Source organism: Amphiura filiformis, chromosome 5 (assembly GCF_039555335.1).
Source record: "Amphiura filiformis chromosome 5, Afil_fr2py, whole genome shotgun sequence".
NCBI lineage: Eukaryota > Metazoa > Echinodermata > Ophiuroidea > Amphilepidida > Amphiuridae > Amphiura > Amphiura filiformis.
Genome location: NC_092632.1, coordinates 1,337,535 through 1,364,162, shown reverse-complemented (window position 1 = coordinate 1,364,162; position 26,628 = coordinate 1,337,535). Strand labels below are relative to the sequence as shown.

The 26,628-nt window shown below is 37.2% G+C and overlaps 2 protein-coding genes across 4 annotated transcripts in view; one reads left to right on the top strand and one right to left on the bottom strand.

Moving 5' to 3' along the window:
• LOC140152439 (AP-5 complex subunit mu-1-like) overlaps nt 1-26,352 on the bottom strand; it is a 55,255-nt gene extending 28,903 nt beyond the window's left edge. For both annotated transcript variants that reach the window (XM_072174755.1, XM_072174756.1), the window contains exons 1-9: nt 26,160-26,352; nt 18,273-18,405; nt 17,395-17,496; nt 16,054-16,124; nt 15,511-15,589; nt 14,916-15,053; nt 14,297-14,434; nt 13,570-13,696; nt 11,234-11,474 (exon numbers count right to left, since the gene is read on the bottom strand). In XM_072174755.1, coding sequence (XP_072030856.1) covers nt 11,234-11,474; nt 13,570-13,696; nt 14,297-14,434; nt 14,916-15,053; nt 15,511-15,589; nt 16,054-16,124; nt 17,395-17,496; nt 18,273-18,405; nt 26,160-26,227 — 1,097 coding nt within the window. In that variant the 5' untranslated portion in view covers nt 26,228-26,352. The remainder of the gene's footprint in view (nt 1-11,233; nt 11,475-13,569; nt 13,697-14,296; nt 14,435-14,915; nt 15,054-15,510; nt 15,590-16,053; nt 16,125-17,394; nt 17,497-18,272; nt 18,406-26,159) is intronic.
• Nucleotides 2,174-4,273, top strand: LOC140152440 (lysoplasmalogenase TMEM86A-like). 2 transcript variants are annotated; one of them, XM_072174757.1, is made up of 2 exons: nt 2,174-2,440; nt 3,381-4,273. In XM_072174757.1, exons 1-2 carry the CDS (start codon nt 2,399-2,401, stop codon nt 4,077-4,079), a joined length of 741 nt encoding a protein of 246 aa, XP_072030858.1. In that variant the 5' UTR covers nt 2,174-2,398; the 3' UTR covers nt 4,080-4,273. The 2 variants fall into 2 exon arrangements, with proteins under 2 accessions (XP_072030858.1, XP_072030859.1); XM_072174758.1 differs by having other exon boundaries at nt 2,174-2,493.
• Nucleotides 26,353-26,628: the final 276 nt, after the last annotated feature.

Here is a 26,628-nt window from a genome sequence, read left to right as displayed (position 1 = left end):
CCCTAATATATATTAAATAATGTGTGATTAGGCCAAAAGCAAAATGTTTGTCTCAGGATATTTTGGTTAAAAAGCTATGTGCTACATGTTTTTTTAAATTATTTTTTAAACAGGCTATGTCCTATGCGATTTTTTATGGGGCTTTTTTATTTAGCAAGAACGCCACCCCAAGTTCTTTAGCAAGAACGCCAAACCCTGACCTATAACTAAAAATATGCTAAATAATTCAAACCCTTAATAATTCAAATCCTTAAAAACTTGCAAAAACTTGCAAACTTGGATGCGCCGGCATCCACTACTCAAAATATTGGCCAGCCCATCCATTAGGGACCGTTCACAAACACTTGTAAGGGGAGCCTGATGCAAAAAAAATTTTATTGCGAAAATTTTTCGGCCCCCCCTCTTTACAGACCTCGAAAATTTCAGGGCCCCCCTTTTTCGACATGAAAATTATCGGTAAACCCCATAGAAAAGCATATAAACTCAATTTTCCCAGGAAAAATCGTGGTCATTTTTTTCAGCCCCCCCCCCCCTTAGGAGGGTCAAACATTTTCAGAGCCCCCTTTTTGCATCAGGCCCCCCCCTTACAAGTGTTTGTGAGCGGTAGGCAAAAGACAAATCCTATCTTTTATTCTCTAATTTAAAAGCTATGCTTTCTTCTTCTTTTTTGGCCTTATCCCCAGACTGAGAAACACATTGGCCATCAAGACATTTACTATTTGTGACCCGGCAGCACAAACGAGCCGTAAATTCCCTAAATTGTATTCTGAGTTATGGTGTAAAATGTGTACGAAGGTCGTATTCATCGGTCACTAAAGCTGGCGGCGACATCTGTCTTATTTTGATAGTCACAACACCAATCAATAATCCTATTATTGAAGTGGATAATAAGCTTCTACCTTAGATGGCTATAGAACTTTTAATAACTCTGGTCTTTGTTTGCTTTTGCTAAATCCTTTTCAAGTGGTGGGTTATTTGTATAGGTATGCATAACCAACAATTAACAATGAGAGAACCTTCTTAAACCTCGTTGACTTGGGGATGGTTTGAAATGACCGCCAATTATGACCGTTTGATATTTATTGCCAGCAATGTGGAAAAAGAGACAAACAAAGAAACGAAAAAAGCTATAATTTTGTTGAAGGAGCAAAGTTTAACAAACCATAACTCCGCTTCTGGATATCGTTTGAAGTCAAATGATATACCATTTTAAGTTTATGATGTGTTTTTTTTAAACACGAAATAAAACAAAATTGACCGGGGGAGGAATTTACGGCTCATTCACCGTGGACGGTCACATTTTATTGAAGCATAAACTATTCAAAATGAATAGGAACTAGCCATGAAACTGTCAAATTCATTTTTGTAATATTGAGAACATGTATAATATGGTTCAAGATTCACCAATCTTTGCACAAGAACAAATGATAATGAGACAAATTAAAGGGAACAACCAAACATAATAAGGGTGATTACATTAAACTGATGCATGCTTGAATCATATTTTGTACTTGTTCTCAAAATTACAAAAAATGACTTAGGCAATTATTATAGCAGTGTGACAATTATTTAAGGAAGTGGAATTTAGCCATTTTAATTGGCCAGCTAATTGTATGATTGTATCCTAATTAGCTGGCTTATACAGACAGAAGTACCAGTTATACCCCTGTATAATTATCCTCAACAAAGACAAATGTGTCAAAATTAAAACCAGCAGCCTGTACCCTGTAGCTTTGATTTGAGACCTCCTTTTTTGCCTGGGCTTTGTTGACATTGGTTGAAAATTAAAGAAACAATGATCGAAAACCACAGGAAAGAACAAAATCGAAATGTGTATCTAATGTTTTAATCGATTGAAAGCATGGTGTTAGTTTCTTGTTCGAAAGCTCTGGGTACAAAATTACAGGGAATAAAAATTAATGTATTGTTAGGCCTTTGACTTTTCACAATTTTCTCTTTTTTGTATTTTCTTGTTTTGACCAGAATGGCCAACCATAGATTTCTTTTTGCCCTTTTGACCCAGTTGGACATTTATACTTGTTTTTCTCACCTGATTGATTTTTTGAGTGCATGATTATTAGTATTCTAATTTCTTTTTTGAATTTTTGCTGTCTGTTTCATAATATTATTTGCAGTGCTACTGACAAGTGGTGCTGTTCAGTAAAAGGGATGGTTTTATGCCCCTTTATTTTTTAAATTTTGGACAAGTAGTGAACATTGTGGGAAGTATAGGATATCCTCTGGTAACACTGCAAGTTGACTTTGGAGAGTTCACTACGCACAGATTTATGTGTGTGTTTCTTTATCTACATATCATATCAACCTGAACTATCAATGTAAAGTTTACAAAAGAGTCACAGACTATTAAACATAGATTGTTCTTCCTGAGCAAGCGCCCATGTATCCAGCAACAGCCAAGGGTGTTCTACCTACTCAACCGGTAAATAACTGACTACTTCTGTCACACGTGTCTATGGTTTTCTTGCAATGACAGTAAGTACTACATTGTATACGGTACTCTAATATTTCACATTTCATAAGCTTTTCATTTTATATAACTTATTACTCTAATTTTCTGACAAAATAAATTGTATATTACTGCAAATGAACTTTAGGTTTAATGTACCATTTTCCAGATTGATTAAGATACAACCAAGCAAAGTCCATTCATTCAGCACTGTTTACTTTATAGCACCAGGTCTTCCAGTAAATAAAGTAATGCAATTAAACAGTTCCATTTCTGAGCATGCATCAACTATTGCATGGATCATTTGTGTGTGTGTGTTTTTGCTGCCTTTGGATACATCTTTGTTTAACTCTAGAGCTAAAACACCTACATGTAATGACATGTGGGTGCTATAAGAATTTCTAATCCAACAATACACAATCAATTTTTACAATCACTTAATGTCAATTTAGTAATTATGATATAAAGGTCATAAAAATATTTTAAAACATTTTATATCAAAAATCACCAAACAATATTTTTAAAAAGTTGGTCAAACTCAGTGGCGTAGCCAGGGGGCAGAGTGCCCCTCCCACATAAAATTTTCAGGGACAAAATGGGGATGGCTAAGGGCAAAATGTCCTTAAAATTACCAAAAATGGGACAAAAATTTGACTCAGTAATGGGGACGAAAATTTGGACTTTCCCCCTAAATGGGGACAAAAATTTGGCTTTTCCCCCTCACACCAAAATCCTGGCTACGCCACTGGTCAAACTATTTTGCAGCAAATTGTCCAAAATGTTTTTGAATGTTATTAAAACATCTTATACCATCTATATTCCATTTAACATTTAAATGTTTTCTGTAAAACTTTTTGTGTTTGATGGGTTATTACTCAAAACTTAATTTTGCTACTTTGTTTCTCTTCATCAGATGGCTCCTGTACCTCTTCGACTTGTCCCGTTTACAGTAACAACTGCAACATACCTACTCTATTGGATACCGAAATACCGAAGCTCACCAAATGACCATGAAAGCTACCACTCCGTCATTGCCAAATGTCTACCAATCCTGTGCTTATGCGGCTTTATAATATCCTATACAAGAAACCACCCAGTAACTAATTACCCACAATTCATTCTGGCAGGTCTCATATTTTCTTGTTTTGGTGATGCATTCCTTGTATATGGACATACTGGTAAAATTTATTTCTTACTAGGACTTCTTAGCTTCGCTATTGGACACATGATGTACACCATTGCATTTGGATTCAATCACTTGAAACTATCAGTTCTGTTATTTTGTGCTCCAGTTGGGATCATAACCTATATCTACCTGCTACCTGGGTTACATGGAGAGCTGTACTTTTTCTGTGCTCTATACACCCTACTGATTTGTGTTATGAATTGGGGTGCCATTTCTAGGGTTAGTTTAACTGATATCAAGTGGCCTGAACTGTGCGGAAGTCTAGGAGCCTTAGTATTCTATGTATCGGACCTGGTTTTATCGATCAACAAGTTTCTTTACCCGGTCCCGCATGGCTATTATATCATCATGTCTACATACTATCTAGCACAACTTGGGATAAGTCTCTCGGTTGTACCAACCTTATCAATGAAGAAATTATATTAATGAAATGATTTCAAGGAATATACAGTCATTTTGACAGCAAAATAAATTTCAATGTTGTTTTCAATGTTGACATCCTTAATGAAAACTAAAACTTATAAGAGCTTTCTACACCAAAAGTTTCACAAGATCAATTTAAGGAGAAATGTGGCAAGATGGTAACCCTATGGTAAATACATGATGGAATAAACTGCACACATGTTATTTATTCAAAGGTGCTCTATTTTACTCACAGTATTGATATGAAGAACCAAATTTTAGTCAAATTTAGCAGGAGAGTTACATTTCTTTTCTTTTTTTAGTATTACAACTTGTTATTTCAAAATATTGATAAATTGGTCTTACATTTTGGATGTTGATGACTGAATATTTCTTTAAAGTTACGTCTTGAAGACATTTGATCATTATAGGAACATTTAAAATATGATAAGATCAGGAAAAATCCCAGTGTGTGTTTGTATGTGTGGGGGGGGGGGGTTCTAAGTGCACCATGGGTATAGGGATGTCCAATGTTTTTCTACAAAGAACTGTAGCAGATTGGAACCAATTACCCAAAAACATTACAATAATTGAAGACAAGCAACAGCAATAACAAACACTTCATCAACACCAGTAAGGAAGACTTATCTAGCAAACCAATACCCTGCTTGTTTGACTCCCAAAAAGCAGTGCCAATCAAGACAAGGAGGTGTGGCTTAAAAGAGTAGCATTGGGTTATTCTATTTGATATCCACACCCCTTCTGTGGACAGTGGAAGATGACACTGCTATCTCATTTCAAGTTGAAACTATATGGTCAATTCAGGTGAGAATTATTGTGCATTTTATTTTAAATTCCACCTGAAAACTGGTGAAAATCATGAAATCCAGTTGGATTTTAATTTGGGTCCTATTTTGGGAAATTTTGTTTGGAATTCCAAATCTTTGGATGAAAATTGTTAAATTTGAAATAGTTAATTTGACTGTCGAATTTGGTTGAAATTCCTGAATCTTTGTCGTGGAGGGGGTGTTTTAAATGGCATAGCCCATTTCCTTTCTCAGGTATATCAATAGAATGGTTTACAAAGCAATCTTTGAAAGTAATTATTTTATTATTATTTTGCACCCAAATATGCAAATAGTTTAAAATAAAGCTTCTGTTCAAACAGACATTATGCAATGCTTTAAAACAATACTCTATTTTTAGGTATCATTTCCTTTAGAATTTGTGTTTCAAAAACCTATGTGAAAAACACAACAATAAAATTTCTTTGATAAAGTATTCAATTTCAAAGGATGTCCATTTTGATATGCCATAGATGCATATTTTCCTAATGATATTAACTTTACGTGATGACATTAATCAGGCAGTGTAAATTTAATTTAGATTTAGGTCGACCAAGATGTGTCTGGCCATATGATAGAAGTGATTTAAATTTTCAAAGAAACATTACAAAATTGCATGTATATTTGTCTACACACTGACACACTACCTACTTATTATGATCTGCAAATGAGGGCAGAGGACCTTTAACTTGGACCTCTCCAATATTTGAAACCCTGTGTCCAACCCCAAGTTTTACAACTGACATGATTGACAACAAGTTTTTTATTAAACTAACTTTATCACACACATCAACTCCTTCTCTGTCATTTAGTCAATGATAATCAAATAAAGAGTTGTCTACATTGCAGATGTAGAGAATCCCGTCACAATTATTGTTTGGTTTGGGCATGTGAACAGACATAGTATTTGTTAAAAATGTGACAAGGATGCCATGTAATTTGTGTCAGCTGCAATATAGCACTTATGTCACTCTGTAGGGTATTCAGGATCCAATGCACATGTAATTAACCCAGAATGCATTACTGTCATCATCCACAAGTTTCAAACAACAGGATCACTCCTGACTGCTGAAATAGAGCACTGGTTTTTTTATCATTATTGTTATCATTATTATTTAAGTTAAAAGAAACAACCTAAAATGCATGGTTTTGGCCCTAATTATTTCCAAAAATTGGGCAAATATTAAAATTTGACTTTGATTGCAGTAAGTTCTAAATAATGGATTAGGATTAGGATTTCATTTGGTGGAACAGGATATATTTTTAATCTCATAAAATTAGTGCTGTTTTTTTGTTTGTTTTTGGAATTGGGAATACTACTGGTACAACTGGGATGTCAGATATATGTAAAAATGCCCAGTTTTTGGAGCAATCATAAAAACAGCATGATGAACCAAACAATTTGTGGAAAATGGATGAAAATATGCTTTTCGGAAAAAAAATCATAAATAAATGATTTTGGTCCGAATTTCAACAGTTTTGATGAGTATTTCTAAAAGTTGGTCAAAAGTAATTATTATTTGGTTGATATGCCGAAACAAAATTGAAATCAAATCATCCATATACATTTATTATTTCAAATGAGATGAATATCCAAATTGAGCCTTTGGTCCACTGTAGAGTATTTGGTGCCACTACTACTATGTACCATACAATATGCTATGCTCCACAGCTTTTGTGCCAACTACTTCCTGACCATCTTCAGACTGACCTGCATCTTTGCCGCTCCATTAGATCTCACAACCTTGCCGTTCAAACTCCAAGATCTAACATTGTTAGTCATGAATGGTCCTTCATTCCATCTACAGCCTGGACATGGAATGTACTCCCGCCTATGTTCCAGAAATTGTGGGCCCGCTTCAAAAAGTAGAGTAACAGCTATCTAGCTGCCAACCCGTCGACAGCTTTACCAATTAAAGCTGATAATGCCTTGATATTTCTTGGCATAAATTTTTTTTTAATGTATTTACTCTTCTCATGCCTGATGATCACCATATAAAGAGTGAGTGAATGTTAGTGAAACCAATGGTACCAAAATAAGCAAAAGTACCAACTTTATGTTGTACTCTTCTTATGCTGTATATTCGAGATAAAAAGGTGTTGAAATTAGCTCCTGTATCAGATTGCACAATAAATTGCAGTGCATGCTGGGTAGAAATTGAATCAAAACAAAAAAATAAATGTAGATATTTTTAAATAGCTTTATGCCATTAACAGCCTCAAGGTGCTTTACCACATTTATTCTGCCGTCATTAGAATATGTCGGAACCACGTTTGCAGCCTACAAATGGCGCAGGGTTCATCAGTGCAACAACTGTGACTACCCCTAACAGCTTCCAATTGCACCTGGGTGGGGTAAGGCAAGTGAGGCAAAGTGCCTTGCCCAAGGGCGCAACATGGTGGTGGAATGGGAACTCGAACCCACGCACGTCGAGCAAGCTCTCAGATTGTGAGTCCAAGGCTGTAACCACCGAGTCACCGTGTCCCCTGATATAATGCAGCTATAAACTCAAGGGACAACAGCTAATGGCAAATTAATTTGATAAAAAATAATGTGTTCAAACACATGAAACTAATGCAACATGCTTCAAATATTGTAATTCTTTGTCTACTTGTATTTCCATATGCACATACTGGGTGTCCCAAAAGCACAACTTTTTAAAGACTACCACACTATCAATAAAAGTATCTCTTATAGATAAATCTATCTAGTTCAGGGCAGGTTATGGAGAGATAAGTAAAATCATTAAAATTTTATGGAGAGATCAATTAAAAACATTAAAATCAAAGGATAATAATCATTTTTGGAACACCCTGTACATCACTTAACAAGGGGAAATAATGCAGCTATCACCTTAATGGGTTTCATTTTATGGAAGCAAAATAAGTTGGATAATCACAAATTAAATCACCCGTTTCTGCTCAATGAACATTTTTAATGGCCCATACATATAAGGGCATATTTCAAAATTGATTTTGATGAAAGAATCTTTGCTTGATTTCATCACATTTTTAATAACTTATTGACAATTAACAAACATATATGACTAAATGTTTCATAAACTGAATTTACACTTCAGTATCTAAGTCAATAGTAAGTGATTTTGACTGAGTTAATTGCTAGTCGCTCACTGACCAAGCGTAAATTCAGCTTACAGCATACCTATGCTTACAGTAAGCTATGTGTTAAAGGGACACTCAAAGATTTGCTAAACCAAAACACCCAAAAACTAAGAAAAACCTGAATACAAGCAGCAAATGGCATGGGTGAAAAATCTCAAATCGGACATTAAACATAGAAGTAAAATAAAGGTACACACACAAAAAAAAAGGAATTTTTTTTCAAGGCATGGGGGGAGGCAAAGTTAATTTCAGGGGGTCAAAATCAACAAATTTTATGCAAAATTGCTGCAAAAAGTGGAAATTTACGTAATTGGGGGGGTTGCCTCAAAAGTGGGGGGGGGGGGGCAAGAAAAATATTTTGCCCTCCCCCCGTAACACCGCTACTGATTCTGACTCAAGTGATGCTGTTAAATTCCATGGTTAACACATAAATATGGATCATTGTTGCTATGGGTAGCCATTAACACTTACAGAATGAGCTACTTGCAATTTCTTATGACATTTAACCCTCTCCACGCAGAACAAATGCTGGCCATGTTTGTACTCATTTTAATGCATTTTTCATGCTGACTCCAAATATGGTTATGAAAATGTAAAATTTGTAGAATCTTTAAATAAAAGTTTCAATAAAATGTGTAACTTGTCGTCTGTAGTCGACACCCATGTGAAGACATAAAACAAGTAAACATTTGCAGCTAGATTGAACACAAGGTGAGATGGTAGTGTAATCCTCCATAGGGGTGTGGAATTTACATGGAATAGCCCAATATGCATCTATCTCTGAAGGTCATAAATTATCCTCATCAACGTAAAAACCTGCAAAACCTGCAATTTTCTTTTCAAATATCAAATTCTTTACCCCTCAAAAAATACCGCTGTTCATTCCATTCTCCCCGGAAAATAAAATTACATAACAAAAATAAAATCAAAATCACAAGAAAATTGTATGGAATATGTTATGTAATGCTCAAGGGAGATCCTTTGTCCCTACACAATGTGTGTGCTGCATCCTTGATCATGATACAATTACAATTGAACACAATATAGAAAAATCTACAGTTTGGACTAAAAGTTGCAATTTTCCCCCTACAGCTCAAATTATCTATGCTCTAAAAATATGACCGTTGTTCCACTGTTTCCCCCCAAGGAAAAAAAAAAAAAAAAGGAACTTGCAAGAGAATTGTATGGAACATGTTAAGAGCTCTCAAGGCAGATCCTGCTACACAATAGCATATTCCAGTTGATATCCATACACCCCCTCCCTATGGAAGACATGACCTTATTCTTCAACACGGAGTGTGAATTTCAAATGGGATTACCTGAATGGGTGACTCCATTTGAAATCTACACTTCCTGTGTAGGAGGTTAGGTTATGTGTTCCATAGGGGGTGTATGGATTTCAACTGGAATAGCCCAATGTTTATGCTATATCCTTGAGCATATAACACTATAACCATATTATAGCAGTACTCTGCGGGCAAATAACACATTTTTCTTTTTTCACATAATTATATAATTGTAAAAAAAATGTAAAAATCAAACAATTGTTTTCACTTACAAAAGCAAAGGCTACATGTAGATACAATACCCTTGAACTAAATATTGCACGAAAAGTAACACAGCCATTACAAACATGTCTATTCCTTCGGAACTATTAAAAGAAGTCTGAATTTAAAAGTTGCTGTACATTGTATTGATTTGCATCCAGCGCGAAGATTATGGCAGGTTTTACAATGCTTGCGTTTAATAACCATTGATCGCTGTATGTGCAACTTTTAAATTTGTGGTTGTGTCCTTCAAAATACTGCTGTGTTGTTAATATTGAACGAAATTGGACAAATGGGGTATCAAAATACGCGTACATACATTTGTAAACCACCTGTCTTTTTATGTTAAAACATTGTGAATACCATTAATAGTCATGAAGCTATAGACATATTTATAATGGCTGCATTACTTTTTGTGAAGTCTTCATTTGGTCTAATCATTATTCATCAGCTCTATACACTACTCAGACTTGGAGGACAAGTATGTTGGTCTGTGATAGGAGCAAATTTGAGTGCGGGTGTCATTTCATTGCTGCTAACATCAGACTAATTCAACCAAACTGGGCAAAGCTTGATCCTTCCTAATAGGAAGCGTAACAATAATATATAATCTCTTTGAATGTTTTGGCAAGCCACAGAAGAAGAAACACTTACTGGGGGGGGGCAATTTTGGCACACCTATCAGTGGCGTAGCATCATAGGGGCACGGGGGCCCCCCAATCAGACCCGGTGCCCCCCCAATCATGGTCACTGCCCCACCCCCAATGTGATGACCCACACTACGCCACTGACACATATTATTGGGGCACCATTTCATTCCTAAAAAAGCATAGGATAGTTCAAAAATGTTCAAATATGCTAAATTACCTGCTCACTAGCCTGTACTCACATCCCCTCACCCCACCTAAGCCATTTTATCCTCTGAAGCCCTCTTCCAATCCAGTCCGTCTTTTGTTTTCTTTCATTTCAGTTTTTCAAACCAATGAAATGTGTCCTTACTTTGAAACGATCCTGAAGTAATAAAATCTCATGCTTTTACTGTGCTCAAAAGTTGAATACCCTGAGTAACTCACAAGACAGGTGCATTTTACATTTTAGCTGCAAAGTAAACCACTATCTGTATGGCATGCTATGGCAGGTGCTAAGCTACTCCGTCTTTCTTTTTCTTTCATTTCAGTTTTTCAAACAAATGAAATGTGACTTTACTTTGAAGCAGATTTTTGACAGCAATCCTGAAGTAATAAAATCTCACGGTTTTACTGTGCTCAAAAGTTGAGTACCCTGAGTAAGCTGCTGATATTGATAGCATTATACACAATAATGTGTTATACACACAACAGCTTGGCATATTGTGAGTCAAAAACAGTACATTAAGTTACTGTAGCGCAGCTATACCATTTTTCACCCTGATGTGGCAGTGATGTCAATGCGTTGAGGCAGCTGTTTCTGGCGTGCATCTATATGCGGTATCTTTAAGCATATGCCTGCATATGCCAGGACTTTGAGTGAACACTAGCTATTTAAAATTGCACACTGACTTCACTGCCACAGGGTGAAATATGGTAATAAATAAAATTGATATAGTATTGCAGCAGGTTTATTTGAGATGCAGTACACTGAATGTACCATATTGCAATCCCTACAAACCACCCTTAATTCTCACCTGTTATAGAATGGTAGTTGCACCTCACAGTATTCAAACCAGTTTCTTACACGCTTGTTGAGTTTCACTTTGATCATCAGGTTGGCTTCTTGTTCATTGCCTTTCATCTGATAAGATGCAGTGATGGGTAGAGACTGATTGGTGTCTGCATCACTCATGGTATAATGGCATAAGATAAACATTTCTGAGGGCGGAGTAAACCGTACCTTCCTCTGGGTCAATGATGCATTGGATTTATAACCTGAATTCAAAATATAGTGAACACATTACTGAATAGATTCATCAGGTCTAAAGATCATCTCATCTATATATTTCCACTCTATATTAGTGATCAAATACAGTACACAGAACAATTTCTATATATAAATTTCCAAAGAGTTTAAAAACTAAACACTGCTGGCTAATGGAACAAGTATCACTTTACAGTGAGTAGGATGGCAGGAGTCATAGTTTTTCAGTTTTAGCTATTTATCTAATAAACTGCAGCGTAATTGTTAAAAAGGTAGAATGGACTGATTGATATCAACTTTAAATGTAAAAGTAAATTAACTTTCCCTGGGATAAATATTTTGTATTTGAATGCATGAAGCTGACCAGATCAAGTGATACAAGGCGGTTCTCGAACCACGAGTCTCGCCTGCTTTTGTGACCGCCTGCTTTTGCGATAACTGTTGGTAGAGAGGTAAATGAATTTGGCGGTTATCGGCTGGGCACGATTATCTGGCCGATGGTAACTGTACCCACCAAGTTTCATGACCATACGACAGTTCTTACTAATTTGACCTCAGATGACCCCTGGTGACCCCGAAATGACCTTCCAAAAATTTGGCTTTAAATGTTGACCGTACACACCAAGTTTCATGTCCATCCAACAGTTTTTACTAATTTGACCTCAGATGACCCCGAAATGACCTTCCAAAAATTTGGCTTTAAATGATGTCTGTACCCACCAAGTTTCATGCCCATACGACAGTTTTTACTAATTTGACCTCAGATGACCCCTGGTGACCCCAAAATGAACTTCCAAAAATTTGCCTTGAAATGTTGACTGTACCCATCAAGTTTCATGCCCATACGAGTTTTTAATAACTTGACCTCAGATGACCCCTGAGTGACCTCGGATGACCCCGTAATGACCTTCCAAAAATTTGGCAAAACCAAAGAACTATTTCATCAAAGTAATAAATCAAAACAGAAAGATGCTTCCTTTTTACGAGTTATCACTCATTGAAAGTGCTACTTTGCTATACTTTACAAAGAAAGCGACTATCTTAAAGTCGCATATTTCCTTAATTACATGACCGATCAAGCTGTTATTGGGATATGTGATGCACAGTTGAAAATTAATTATTAAAAGATTTGGTGACCTCAGTTGACCTTTGACCTTGTATGTGACCTTTGACCTCATGAAAATCTAATCAGGTCGAGTACCTCTGGCCACGCAAACTCCCCACCAAGTTACGTCACTGTACCCCATACGGATCTCCAGATAATCTGTTCACAAGGTATTTTGCTTATTACGCATATATTATGCAAATTAGGTACTTAATTACCATATTTTACGCTCAAAATCTAATCAGGTCGAGAACCTCTGGCCCCGCCACTCCTCACCAAGTTACGTCACTGTACCCCATACGGATCTCCAGATAAGCTGTTCACAAGGGTTTTTTGCTTGATACGCATCAAATACGCATAAATTATGCAAATTAGGTACTTAATTAGCATATTTTGCGCTGAAAATCTAATCAGGTCGAGAACATCTGGCCAAGCTACTCCCCACCAAGTTACGTCACTGTACCCCATACGGATCTCCAGATAAGCTGTTCACAAGGGTTTTTTGCTTGATACGCATCAAATACGCATAAATTATGCAAATTAGGTACTTAATTAGCATATTTTGCGCTGAAAATCTAATCAGGTCGAGAACATCTGGCCACGCTTACTCCCCACCAAGTTACGTCACTGTACCCCATACGGATCTCCAGATAATCTGTTCACAAGGTATTTTGCTTATTACGCATAAATTATGCAAATTAGGTACTTAATTACCATATTTTGCGCTCAAAATCGAATCAGGTCGACACCCTTTGGTCATGCTACCCCCTATAAAGTTTCATCATCATAGCACTTACGGTTCTCAAGATAACGCGTTCACAAGCTTTTTCCTAACACACACACACGCACACCCCCCCACACACACACGCACGCGGACACCCCCACCATAGTGATTACTAAGTCTCTCCCTGAACATTCAGGCGAGACAAAAAAGTACATCGAATGAATAACTGCAGTAAAAGTGTTTAAATATTTGTAAATTAGTTCCACCAAATACTTGCCTGTATTTACAAATTGTGTGTCAGCAGCCTGGACACAAGGGTGGACAATGAGATTGTCTATGGGTGGGGAGTCCTGTGGTACAGATAGGTTGAGGGTTACCTCTGGAATGATACCTTCTAGTTCAGCCTGAAAAGACATATGGGAAAGATCAAATTTAAATGTAACTTTTTCTTTCAGCACAAAAATTCAACTAACCTTGAATTTTCGATGTGTTAGTAACACACATCTTCATCAAAAGTCCCGTGATGTTGTGATGGACTTGCCCTTTTGTTGACCATTGGCGATTTTTGGTCGAATGAGGGCCTTGTATAAGGACAGCAATTCCAGTCCTTGATCGAGATTTAGCATTGGCGATTTCTTCTTGATCTGGATGGCCTCGCACACTAAACGGGGATACTCACAATCATCTGTGGTTAAAACCTTGTGGATTCCCAGTCCCAACTGTCCCAAGTTCAGCACTTTGGACATTCAATGCAAAAATGCACAATTCATCCAGATATTTCTCTTATCCAACTAATGTCCATCTTTGCCAGATAAGAAAGCTTTGAATGTAGTTACAAAATGACTTCTGCCTGAATCTCTACTTACCTTACATGATATACTGCAATATACATTGCATACATCTTGTAGCTGAGGATTCCCATACATAACGGCATCAACATGCTGCGACACAGTCACATGCAGCTGTGATCATAACCCTAACCCTAATCCTGTGTCCATACTTACCTTACATGATATACTGCCATACACATTGCATACATCTTGTAGCTGAGGATTCCCATACATAACTGCACGTGCATGCTCCGACACAGTCACATAAAGCTGTGGTTTGGTCTTAACTGTACTGGGTTTCCAGGCTGGTTGCTTGTAAATAGTAATAAAAAGGAAAAAATAAATTAATTTTTACATTCTTTTTAGGAGCATTACATGATCCTAGCACCCTCTTTTTATAACATTTTTCAGTAGATATCTACAAAAAGAGGTTATTCTCAAATTTCAGTTGCAAGTTATGCATGATTATGTATGTATACTACACTGTTCCATAAGCCACTGTTGAAATTTCGTTCTGGTATACCAGAACATAATTCAAAGTTGACAATATTTTTGCTAAACGAATTAATTTGCCAGAAATGTTTTGTTCATGTAGCAGGAGGTACTTTAGCAAGTACTTTAATTCTATTCAAGCATGAAAGTTTGAAGTTCTCCCTCCCACACTGAACAAACACCAATCATCAATCCACCTACTCACACACCAACATTCTTACATACTCACTCACTGATTTGCCCCTCCCTTTCTCACTCACTCACTCAATCAATCAATCAATAAATAAATCAATCAATTTACCTTGTTATGTGTTGAAACCTGTGCACTTGGCTTACTTGTCAAAGTAGCTCTTACAGTAGTTGGATTAATATCTAATGGAGTCCCAAATGGAGCTGCTTGACTCAAGTAGGTGTGTAGATCTTGAAGCCTGCGGTGATTCTAGCCAATACAAATATTAAGAATATAACATCAAAGGTTATCCAATCCATCACATGACACTCCCATTACTTTGTACATGTTCCCTTTGTTTTCATTTTGAGAATAAACTGGCTAAACATGGGTTGATAGTCAATAAATAAACATATTTTGCAATATCTGGATGTGCTCTGTTCATTGAGGTACATTTCATCAATATCAACTCATGTTGCACTAGATAGCAAATCATTACAGAAAATTTAAATGGGAGAAATGCATCATGGGAGGTAAGATATATCTGATGTATACCAATCGAATCAGATGAAATCATGGTGCAACACTGACAATGATGATGCACAGTGTCTTAGCAAGCTACCTGGCTACCCATCATATTAGATGGAGAGTTTGCTGTGGGGATCTGGAAGATTTGTCTCACAGGCAGTATTTGTTACACTTGTGTTTTATTTTTTATTCCATTTACCTGATCAGCTCCTTTTGGTAATGATCCTAGGAATTCTGCCATACAGAGTAGCAGGGAAAAACCAACAGAGATCCCAGGGCTATAAAAAACAAAAAAATTGTCAAACATAATCAAACAATGCAAATTCAAATAATATCACAAAGGGCAAATCCTTTAAACTGCATCAGATTGATTTAAATAATCACATCACATTTTCTTTTCCGTATGGAACAAATCATCTTTCAGCTTTTGGTTTGTTTCACTTGCAGTCAAGTTAGAGTCTGGTGCATTAGTATTTTGATGGTGTGAATGCCCCAGCACAGTCTGTTTGCTCTCGTGCAATCATTTAGCTAACTTGAAAATGTTCCCTTAAATCTTACCTCTAGGGTAGCTATATGCAGTACATGTCCACTTATTTTGTGATTTCCTACTTGAAATACTATCTTCTTTACTATGAAAAATTAGTTTAAATTACTAATCTTTTTGCTCCTGTCTATCTTTGCAGACTAGATATGAAAGTTTGCTATTAATGAAATAAATGAATAAACATTATCAACAACTTACATTTCAATAAGAGGTGGTCTAGCCTGACATCCTTGTTCTACTAATGGTAAACAGCAGTAAAGTAAACCAAACTATTAGGAGAATACAAAAGTATAGATTATCATATCGATTATGTGAAAGTATAATGTTAGTATTTTAAGAGTCCCTGTGTTTTTACTTGTTATTGTTTAAAATCAAAAGTTTATTGCATCAAAATGATCTATGTCTATTCAAATAGAAAATACAACCAAACATTTCTTTTCAAGCACCCATGTTATGAAAAGTTATTGTGTCACTCTTTCCATGCAATCAGTGTGTAATAATATTTCAAACATTTCACATTACACCTGGTCTGGGAATGTCATACACAAGCATCATTCAGAATGCATTTGAGCAAAGTTTACTCGCAACTTTTCCTGCATGACAGAACAAAGTCAAGATTTTCCCTTTATCTATTTCTGTGGGTAGAGCAAATAGCATGAGTACTTTTGATGGATGAAGAAACCTTTATGAGCATTGCCTATTATGGCTAAGTACTAGTATCACAGGGGCAAATCCATGATTTGAAAGGGGCCTACTCATGAAAATCTTTTCCTAGCACATCCACATTTGACAGCAAATGCAAAGCAGACCCTATTGTCACTTTGGGGGAAGCCTGCTGATACATGTTGCACATTTGTTTTAAGATCACTGAGATCACTGAGCCTGAGCTAGTACATTGCTATTTCATTGAAAATCCCACATTGAACAACTTATTATGAAATGAAGGGACCTTACAAAAATAGCCCTAAATACTACTAAAATTGTAACTGAATTTACTTGAGTACCGGTATGTATAAATAAAGTTAAATGATTATATATTTTAGCGCACTGAACTTCAATGTGTACCATTGTTTTAGCATAGTACTGCTGCATAATAAAGGCAAGCCCATTCCTAAATCTAGTACATTTGTCCCGTTGCCATAGAAAAGACATCACAGTGGCGAACAAAGCCGGCCATGTTGCGAAAGTGGTGTCTTTTCTCTGGCAACACTGATGAACCTACCAAATTTAGAGGATGTACAAGTTTCCATTCCTAGTTTAATTGAGCAATAATTATATAAAATGAGGGTACACTAGGACATTTAATGTGTTTAAGTCCATAATTTGTTCAACTTTGTCTATCTATACATAAAAGAGTAGATTTTTTGGCTGATTTAGTAATAGTTGGTGCTGTTTTTCGTATAGCGTTTTATATCATTTAAGGTTTGATTTTTAACAAAACGGCAGCAAGTAACCTGGAGCATACAACCTCATCGGTTCAGCAAGCAGGGCGCTCTATCCTTATTTACCTCTTTGGCACTTGTGTATCAAATAAATTACCTTTTCTATAATGAAAACCGGCCACAGTTTTCCTTCTTTTGTTGTCAATTCAAAGATTGGTGTTTGTTGCTCCTTGTCACAACTATCACGCTTCTCTATAAACTGAAAAGAACAAATTAATCTATAAGAGATAAATTATTATCATTATATGTGACACAATCTGATGTAACAAGGCCAAAGGAGACAATTTTGAAAATTTAATTATTATCTTCAACTTTCCCCTCAACCAAGTATTGTTGAAATCCGAATAGCCTGTGATGAAAAATCAAATTTGCACCAAATGTTGTTGTTTTTTCCAAAATGATTCTACTTTTACTTTTCTGTCAAAAAATGTACCCAAAAATTAAATTGCCTTTTTGGTCAAAATTATCATCGAAAAATCCCTGTATTAGCCTAACGTGAAAAAACTGTAAAAATTTGAGAGTAGAAATCTTCATGAAGAAGAAACCAGAGTAAGTCTACATTGCAACGCAACCCCTCCCAAATTTGCAAAAGTATACAAAAAGTCCAAAATTTTTAGAATTTGCAAGCTAATGAGCCAAAAAATTTGATTATTTAAGATTTTTTTGGTCAAAAACGGTCTAAATTTGGGGAAGAAAGTCCAATTTTCACAGAATTACCCCCCCCCCTTGGAAAAAAGTCCACTTTATCAAAATTAGCACTCCCCCCCCCCAAATGCTGGCTATGGGCCTGGACTTGTGTGATTATGCAGCATATGGACAAAAAATTCATTGTAGCAGGTTGATTTGTTATCATTTGGGGATAAACCCAAATTTGTACCAAAAGACCTTCATTGTTTAACTGGATTTTTGCTTTGTGTCACCTGCATGTAATAACTTACATGACAGGTTAGATATTCCCATACTGTGTCAACCTACCACTTCATAGGGATGTTTGAGACCAAGTACATTCAGGACAGCATCATATAATACTCCTTCTTCTGGTACCCTCACATAATTCTCAATGTCACCACTGTAGATCTTAGCACGTCTTTCCACAGTAGAAAACACCCTGGGGAAATTGTACATTTTAAGTATATTATTTCATTAATTTAAAGGCTTATTCAGTGATCCTAGCAAAAGTATTTCAAATGACACTTGCTGAAATAAGAAACATCCATTTGGCAGAGTTCATGTTCAGGGTTACAAACAACATACTTCCTGATAATATTTGCATGTTATTTGAGAAAAAGGAATATAACTATAATCTCAGGCGTAATCCAAATAATGTTGATGTTCCTTTTCCTTCAAATAACTTTAAGAAACGCAGTCTTTTGTACAGGGGTGCTCATCTATGGAACGATCTCTCAGCTGAAGCACAGTTGTGCGATAGATCTGCTGCGTTCAGGAGATTGCTTCACTGTAATTATGAATTGAACTTTGCCTAAATGTTTGCTTTTGGTTACCGTATTATTTTGTCAATTGTACTTGCTTTGTATGTTTAATTTATATTTTATCACTTTGTCATATATAGTTTTTATACTTGTTTTGTATTTCCATTTACTTTTAATATCCTTGATTAATGATGTCATGTAACATGTAAATTTATGTAGCAACACGGCCCCAGGGAAGACCAGCTCAAGGGCTGATCTGGGCTTTTCCGTGTATAAATAAAATTGAAATGAAAATGAAATGAAAAATAAAAATTGTGTATAAATTGCCTAAAAGTGAAGGATAAGTCATTAAAATTGTCATTAGATAGTTTTGAAATAAAAAATTTGGCAAAAAAACAAGAACAGTAGTATTGACAAAAAGTCCCATGTAAATACATAAGCCTTTTTGAAGTATGGCGGGCATGAAAGGAGAGGGCGTACTTTGGTTTGAGTAAACCTTTGTATGCTTTCTCAGCTGACAAAAGTTTACTCAAACCAAAGTATGCCCTCTCCTTTTGTGCCCGCCATACTTCAAAAAGGCTTATGAAGATAATTTCTCTGCAGCTGTGTACTCTCAGACATGCATACTACATGAGCCATAACTTTGTAATTATTCATGCAAGACCTATTATAAAAGTATACACTTTGTTAAAGGCAAGACATCAAGGAATCTTAACAAAAAAACACTCCTTCCAAACATTTTAATTTTTTTTTAAATCTTGAGACTCCATTAAGGAAAACAGGTTTTTTATTTTGTGTTGATATTGGCATTGTGTTTTTGAGATATTGACCATATAAAATGAACTTCTTAAAATTCACAAATGCCAATCTGCACAAAATGATGCCTAAAATCAGAAATAGACCAAAATATAAAAAAAATGAGAAATAGTTTTCTTGAGCCAATGTTGCTCTTTATGCTGAGTATAACTGCTTACAGATAGACAAATCCGACGAGCTAAGTGATGGTCAGGATTAAGTCAGCCATATAGCTGGGGGCCATCCACGCCAAACTTGACCTTATAATGAAAGACAATCATAAAAAGACTAGTTTGCGTCTGACGTCACTGTCAATCAAATTCTCTACGATCCTTGATTGGCTAATAGCGCGTAAAAGGAAGGTCGATTCATCTGGCTGGTGCCGATCGGAGAAAAGGAATAGCAGTGAATGGCGAAAATTACGTACTCTTACAAGGCAAAAAAGCAACTTTTCTAGGCATTGTTGACACGGTGCCTTCGCTAAAGAAAGTGTCCTACTATTATTAGGACCTAACTTTTGAGATGGTTTGTATGTTTGAAGGTGCAAAATTAACAATAAGGCGCCCGGTTTTACCGCCGTGTTCAGCAACTCATATCATCACGACACTTGTAAACAAACTGTGCTCGGATTTTGATTGACAGATGACGTCAGACGCAAAGTAGTCTTTTTATCTTCGTCTTTCATAGTTCGTTTGGATTGCGATCCAAGATGCCCACTATCGCGAGCGCATCAAGCGCATAGCACTTGCGCTGCGTCACAGGAGCAGTAAACCCTGCACGCCTGTGATACTGGTGTCATGTAAAATGGATGGAAGGCCCCAGCCATGGCCGCCAGTGAGGTGTAGGAATGTGTCAAGTCGGATTCGTATATAGAATTATAGATGCTATATTTTATTGTATTTATGTGTACCTAAATCATCATTTCACTGAGAAAATTAATATGGAAATAATCGCCGTTGATGTTAAAGGTGGTCACATTTTGCACTTTGATAAAGCTCACAGGAAAACTGTTGTTTTCTCCCTCACATTATGTGAACATCGGGTAAATTCACAAGCTCTTACTAAGTTTTGCCAAATCCATTCATAACTTGGATATATCTAAATCGGATGAAAGAACTTCAAAAAATCCCACATTTTATCAGCTAAAACAGAGACATTCAACCTTACTTGAGAACTCTATAGCTTTGAATTTGCACACGATAGTTACGCATTCGATGCTAGAGTGCGTTGCTATTGTTTTTCAGGTTTAATTAGTACTGGTACTACAGAACGTTCTGCCAAAGTCCTATAACTCTTTAAGCATTAGTCCATGCGTATACACACATGATGTCAAGCGCATGCTGCATAGGACCTTCTCACCTTGTGCAATTGCTATCAAACATATGCGGGACGGTTTAGTTTGTAAAAGTAATTTTGCAAAACATATGATTGGTGTTGGTGCGCATGCGTCGACGGAGGTTTGCTTTTTTCAGACCTGGAGGTCGTGGGATTTTACATCCATCAAAATCCCTGTTTATGTTTTCCATCCATCCATAAACTCTCTCCAGATTTGCTCATTTAACATCTATTGAGCAAGTAGTGTGGTTTGTTGGTAGTTTAAGACTTTTATATCACCAAAAATCTGTGTTGAAGTTTTGTAGTCATCTGACCCAAAAGAGGCCATTTTGACATTGAGTTACAACCTACAGTCAGTGACAGTCAGTCTGTCAACGAGGGTTTTCTTCATCCAACTAAACCCTATTGCGTAGCTATGGCGGGCTAGACAGTAGTGCCTTGGACCGCGGGACGGTGGTTGTGAGAAACTCTACCGGTGGGGTTAGGTTGTCCCTCTCATATGCCTTGTTTTGAGCATTTTCATGCTTGTGTTTACATGCCTCTTCATGTTGTCGATTGCATGAATGTATGACCCCATGTTTACATTTCATGATTTGCATCTTCATTATCATGATTATACATACCTGTATATTTATCGTTTTTCTATTTATTGATAATTACTTTGTATATTGATTCTTGTGAGCGTGCGCGCGCCAATTGCGTTAGTGCTAGCTCAATATTATTGTAACTTGCAAGCTGGATTAATTGTTGTCCTCACATTGCCATCGGCAATTGCTTGCTTGTTAATGTTATCTCATGTATATATTCGTTTGCTGTATTTATTCATATAATGTATACACCGCCAATTGGCGCTGTCACTGTTCAATGATATGTATTTATATTTTTGTACCATAATACATTGCTGTGCGTGCAGCCATGCGCATCAAAATTTGCGCTAGTCGTGCTCCATTGATTTGATTGATATTGTAAGTTGGATTGTTTGAATTTTAAAATCCTTCCTGTCATTTGCTAGACAGACTTACATGTTTTGTATTGTACATGTAAATTCTGTATACTGTATTATCATACATGTATACATTGCCATCGGCGTTGTCATATTGCCATATATTTTTGTATCATATTTATATTGCTCAATTAAGTGCTAATTGCATATATTTCTTGTGACATTCATTGCATTTCATAATTGCAAGCGCTCTTATTGTACGATAATTGCATGCGCGCATGATTGATTTGCCTTGCCTTATTTGGGCTCTTGTGTTACTATCTATGCATACCATTGTATATTATATATTGTGTATTTATTATTTTTAAAATATTTTGTGCTCGAAGCCGAGGGTAAAGTTTGTCAGGTAGGCCACGCTTGCGCCAAGTTTTTCTAATCCTGCTTTAAAAGATCGCGTGAGCGTAGTTATCCCCGACGCTAGTTTTCATCAGCCTAATTCTCTAGTGCTGCTGTGAAAACTCCTGCTCGCACTCATGAGACCTGACATTGTTCTGGTCTCTTTATTATTCATTGTTGGATTTGGCTTACAGATCCACCAAACCTGGATGGAACATATGCCTGATACTCTTCAGTATCAACCCTCAATGTCAAATGAGATCAGTTTAGTTAGTCAGAATTATTTTGACCACTCCCCGGCCCTATTGGGAGTCCTAAGCAACACAGGACCCCAATCTTTGAGGATTACGAGTTGTAATCGGCCGTGGAAGATCACCTTGTGTTATATTTCCATACTGATGCTCGCACGTGCAGGTGACTTACATCCCAATCCAGGTCCCTACACACCAAAATTCCCATGTATGATCTGCAGCAAAGCGGTTAAATGGAATCAGCATGCGCTTAGGGTGCGACGGGTGCATGGAATGGTGCCATTCGGATTGCCTGAACATGGACCTGTCAACTTACGAAGCACTTGCCAATTGCAGCGTCTCCTGGATTTGTATTAAGTGTGGACTGCCAAACTTTACTGACTCATTCTTTAGTACATCTAATGTCACCGTGTCCAACTCATATTCAATTTTGTCAACTGATTTTGATTTAGAAACTAACACTAGCCACGCTAGTTGTAATAGCTCTGGGCCAAAAAGCCCTCCTCTGGCGGCATCCTCGCCTAGAGCGACCAGTGGTGTTCATATTAATCGTACTACTCCTGGCAATAATAACAGGCCGGCCAAAACGTAGTAACCTGAAAGTGTTAGTCATCAACTTTCAAGGTATACGGGCAAGATTTCTGAATTGGCTTGTTGCATAGACACCAATAACCCTGATGTCATCATAGGGACAGAAACCCATGTGGATTGCTCCATTAATAGTAGTGAATTGTTCCCACCACAGTACCAAATAGTCAGAAAAGACCGTGACTTTGGTTCTGCTGTTAGAGGGGAGTTCTGATTGCAGTTAAGAACGACCTCATCGCCACTCACAGAATTGATCTCGATTCAAACTGTGAAGTTGTCTGGATTTCTATCTCAGTCCAAGGGATGAAACAGATCATTGTTGGTGCTTTCTATCGATCGCATCAATTTGGTAACACCACTGAGTACATGGACCAACTTAGGGATTCGCTCAGCAAGATCAAAAGATCTAATCGTAGCCATATCTGGCTTGCTGGCGATTTTAATCTACCCGGAGTCGACTGGGATTCTCAGAGTGTCACCCCTAATTCCCAGTATGTTGGACTTTCCAAACACATGCTTGAGATTGCTGCAGACTTTGGCCTTGAGCAAATGGTCACTAAACCTACTCGAGGCAAAAACATCCTTGATTTATTTTTCACCAACAATCCAACCCTGGTTGAAAGGTTTTCACTTATCCCAGGGTTGAGTGATCATGACGGTATCCCCATGATCATAGTCAGCTCTAGGCCCAAGGTGATTAAAACCAAGCCTAGAAAGGTCTTTCTATATCAGAAAGCTGACCTCAGTGCCATCAGAAATGATCTCAAGCAGTTTAGTGATACTCTGATTTCTAGTGATCCTTCATCGTGCTCTGTGAGTGACCTATGGGTTGACTTTGAGAAAGCGGTCAAGAATTCCATGGATTCCCACATTCCGACTCGCATGGTCAGTAAGCGCAATCTGACCCCTTGGATAGGGAGGAATATTAAGAGACAGCTGAAAAAAGAAACAGCGTGCGTTTAACCATAAACAGAAAGTCGGGGACCAGGAATCTCTTGATCGCTTCCATGATTTGCGCAAGGCCACTCAGAAAGCTACGAGGAAGGCTCACAGAGAGTTTATCAACTCTGTTTGTCTAGATTCCAGCAAAAAGTTCTGGTCCTTCATGAAGAATTTGAAGACCGACTCTGTTGGCATATCTACCCTGAGATCAAACTCAGGTGTTCTGGAATCTGACAACCATGTTAAGGCTAACATTCTCAATGACCAATTCAAATCTGTTTTTACCAATGAAGATGACACATTACCAACATTAGGACCTAGCAATTATCCCACAATACCAGACATTCAAATTTCACAAGAGGGCATCATTAAACTCTTACAGAACATCAAGATTCACAAAGCCCCAGGGCCTGATGGTATTCCTGCCTATATACTCAAGGTTGCAGCCGAGGAGATAGCCCGGCATTATGTATGATTTTCGAAAGATCCTTGGAGTCTGGCGAACTACCATCAGATTGGCTTAGTGCCAATATTAGCCCAATTTTCAAGAAAGGAGACCGAACAGCTGCCTCGAACTATAGGCCCGTCTCTCTCACAGCCATATGTTGCAAGGTCTTAGAACATGTCATCCATTCACACATCATGCATCATTTTGATAAACATTCTGTTCTCACCACAAAACAACATGGCTTCAGACGCAACCACTCATGCGAATCACAACTTTTATTAACAACACATGACCTGGCCCTTTCACTAAATAACAGACAACAAACTGATCTTGTAATCATGGATTTTAGCAAGGCATTTGATACGGTACCACACAATCGCCTTCTCCTTAAATTACAACACTATGGCATCCGCAACAACATCCACACATGGATAGCAAATTTCCTTATGCACCGTAAACAGAGGGTCGTTGTCGGGGTGAACACTGGCTTGGACAGATGTGTTATCTGGCGTTCCCCAGGGCACGGTGCTAGGACCTTTGCTATTCCTCATATATATCAATGACTTGCCACAAAACATACAATCTGAAGTCCGGCTCTTTGCCGATGATTGTGTTATCTATAGGCAAATAGTTCACAATCATGACCATGATCAACTCCAGGATGACTTAAACACACTTGTCAAATGGCAGAATGATTGGCAACTACATTTCAATATCCAAAAATGTTTCGTCATGAGGATCACCCATGCACGTTCGACTAAAATGTTTGATTACAAATTGGGAGACAGCATTTTAGAAGAGACAAAATGCCATCCCTACCTAGGAGTTGAGATTTCCAACAATCTTTCATGGTCAAATCACATTCACCGCAACACATCATCTGCAAACAGACAATTAGGATTTATTAGAAGAAACTTGTACTCTTGCACCAAGCAAATCAAACAAAATGCCTACATGTCACTTGTGCGTCCCCACATTGAATATGCCAGTTCAGTGTGGGACCCCCACCAAAAAGATCTAAGTAACAAAATTGAGATGGTGCAGCGCCCAGCAGCTTGCCTTTGTTATGAATGACCACAAAAGAACTAGTAGCGTCACTAACATGCTAAAGGAGCTGGATTGGTGTTCTTTAAAAGATCGTAGAACAGCCAATAGGTTAATCATCCTCCACAAGGCTAGAGAGGGTCTCCTGCCCCTGCCGGTCGACGACCTCCTTCTGCCGGTCCAACGTCCTTCTAGGCACTCTCACCAGAACTCATATCAAATCATAACCGCAAACAAAGACTGTTATAAGTACTGTTCTGGCCAAGGACAGTACAGGACTGGAACAAGCTACCCTACCACATCACCACGATACAAGACTCCAAAGATTTCAAGAACCAAGCAACCAACTACCTAAAGCAACTCCAATAAACAGCAATCCGCATGCGCACAACTATTCCTGTTCGTCTGGCTTCACTTGAAGCGTTGAGCAGTATTGCTACAGATACAGATACAGATACAGATATAGTCATATTAGTATTACAACCTTTTTACAAATTAGCGTATATTATTTTGCACACCCTGAACATCGCGCGCATACTAAAATAAAAAAGGTTTTGGCAAAACTTTTTAGTAAGCATGGTGAGCTAAAGCAATGATGAATGCATACATGCATGACAAAAAAGTTGCATGTCATTTTAAGAATGTTTAATACTAGTCAAGTTGAACTTTAACTTAAAGGCGTAAGCTTACCTTGAAAATAAAACAGAATCTGGCCCATTACCAGGAAGAGGCTGAACCCACACAGCCCTGAGACTCATCTCCAATTAGTTGGGTAATCTAACCCTCATGCATACTTGAAATCTCATCAATTTTAGAGTTGATTAGACAAGTACACATTCAATCACAGCACTCAGTTCAGCAGAATCACAGGAACTCATCCTGTGAAAATGTCAACAAATACATGTGATAACTTGACCTTTGACATGCAAATTTATTTAGCATTTTAAATTAAATGTTTAATCAGTATTTATATAACATAGTCTCTACTAATAGGACATTATACTTAAGTTTTTTAGTATTCTTGGTATTTCAGTTCAACATTTTTATATAAATGACTTTTAGAGTATTTTTTAACAAAAATTCCAATCGAGTTCACCAAGTTCAGCCAATCAAATTCCAGTACACAACCATAAACAAAGTTATTTTCATTTCCGCATTT

Excerpts from the sequence above, each read along its gene's own strand:
- LOC140152440 (XM_072174757.1), top strand. The coding sequence starts at position 2,399 with ATGTATCCAGCAACAGCCAAGGGTGTTCTACCTACTCAACCG. Across the intron at positions 2,441-3,380 it reads GTGTTCTACCTACTCAACCG|ATGGCTCCTGTACCTCTTCG; the intron begins GTAAATAACTGA and ends TCTCTTCATCAG.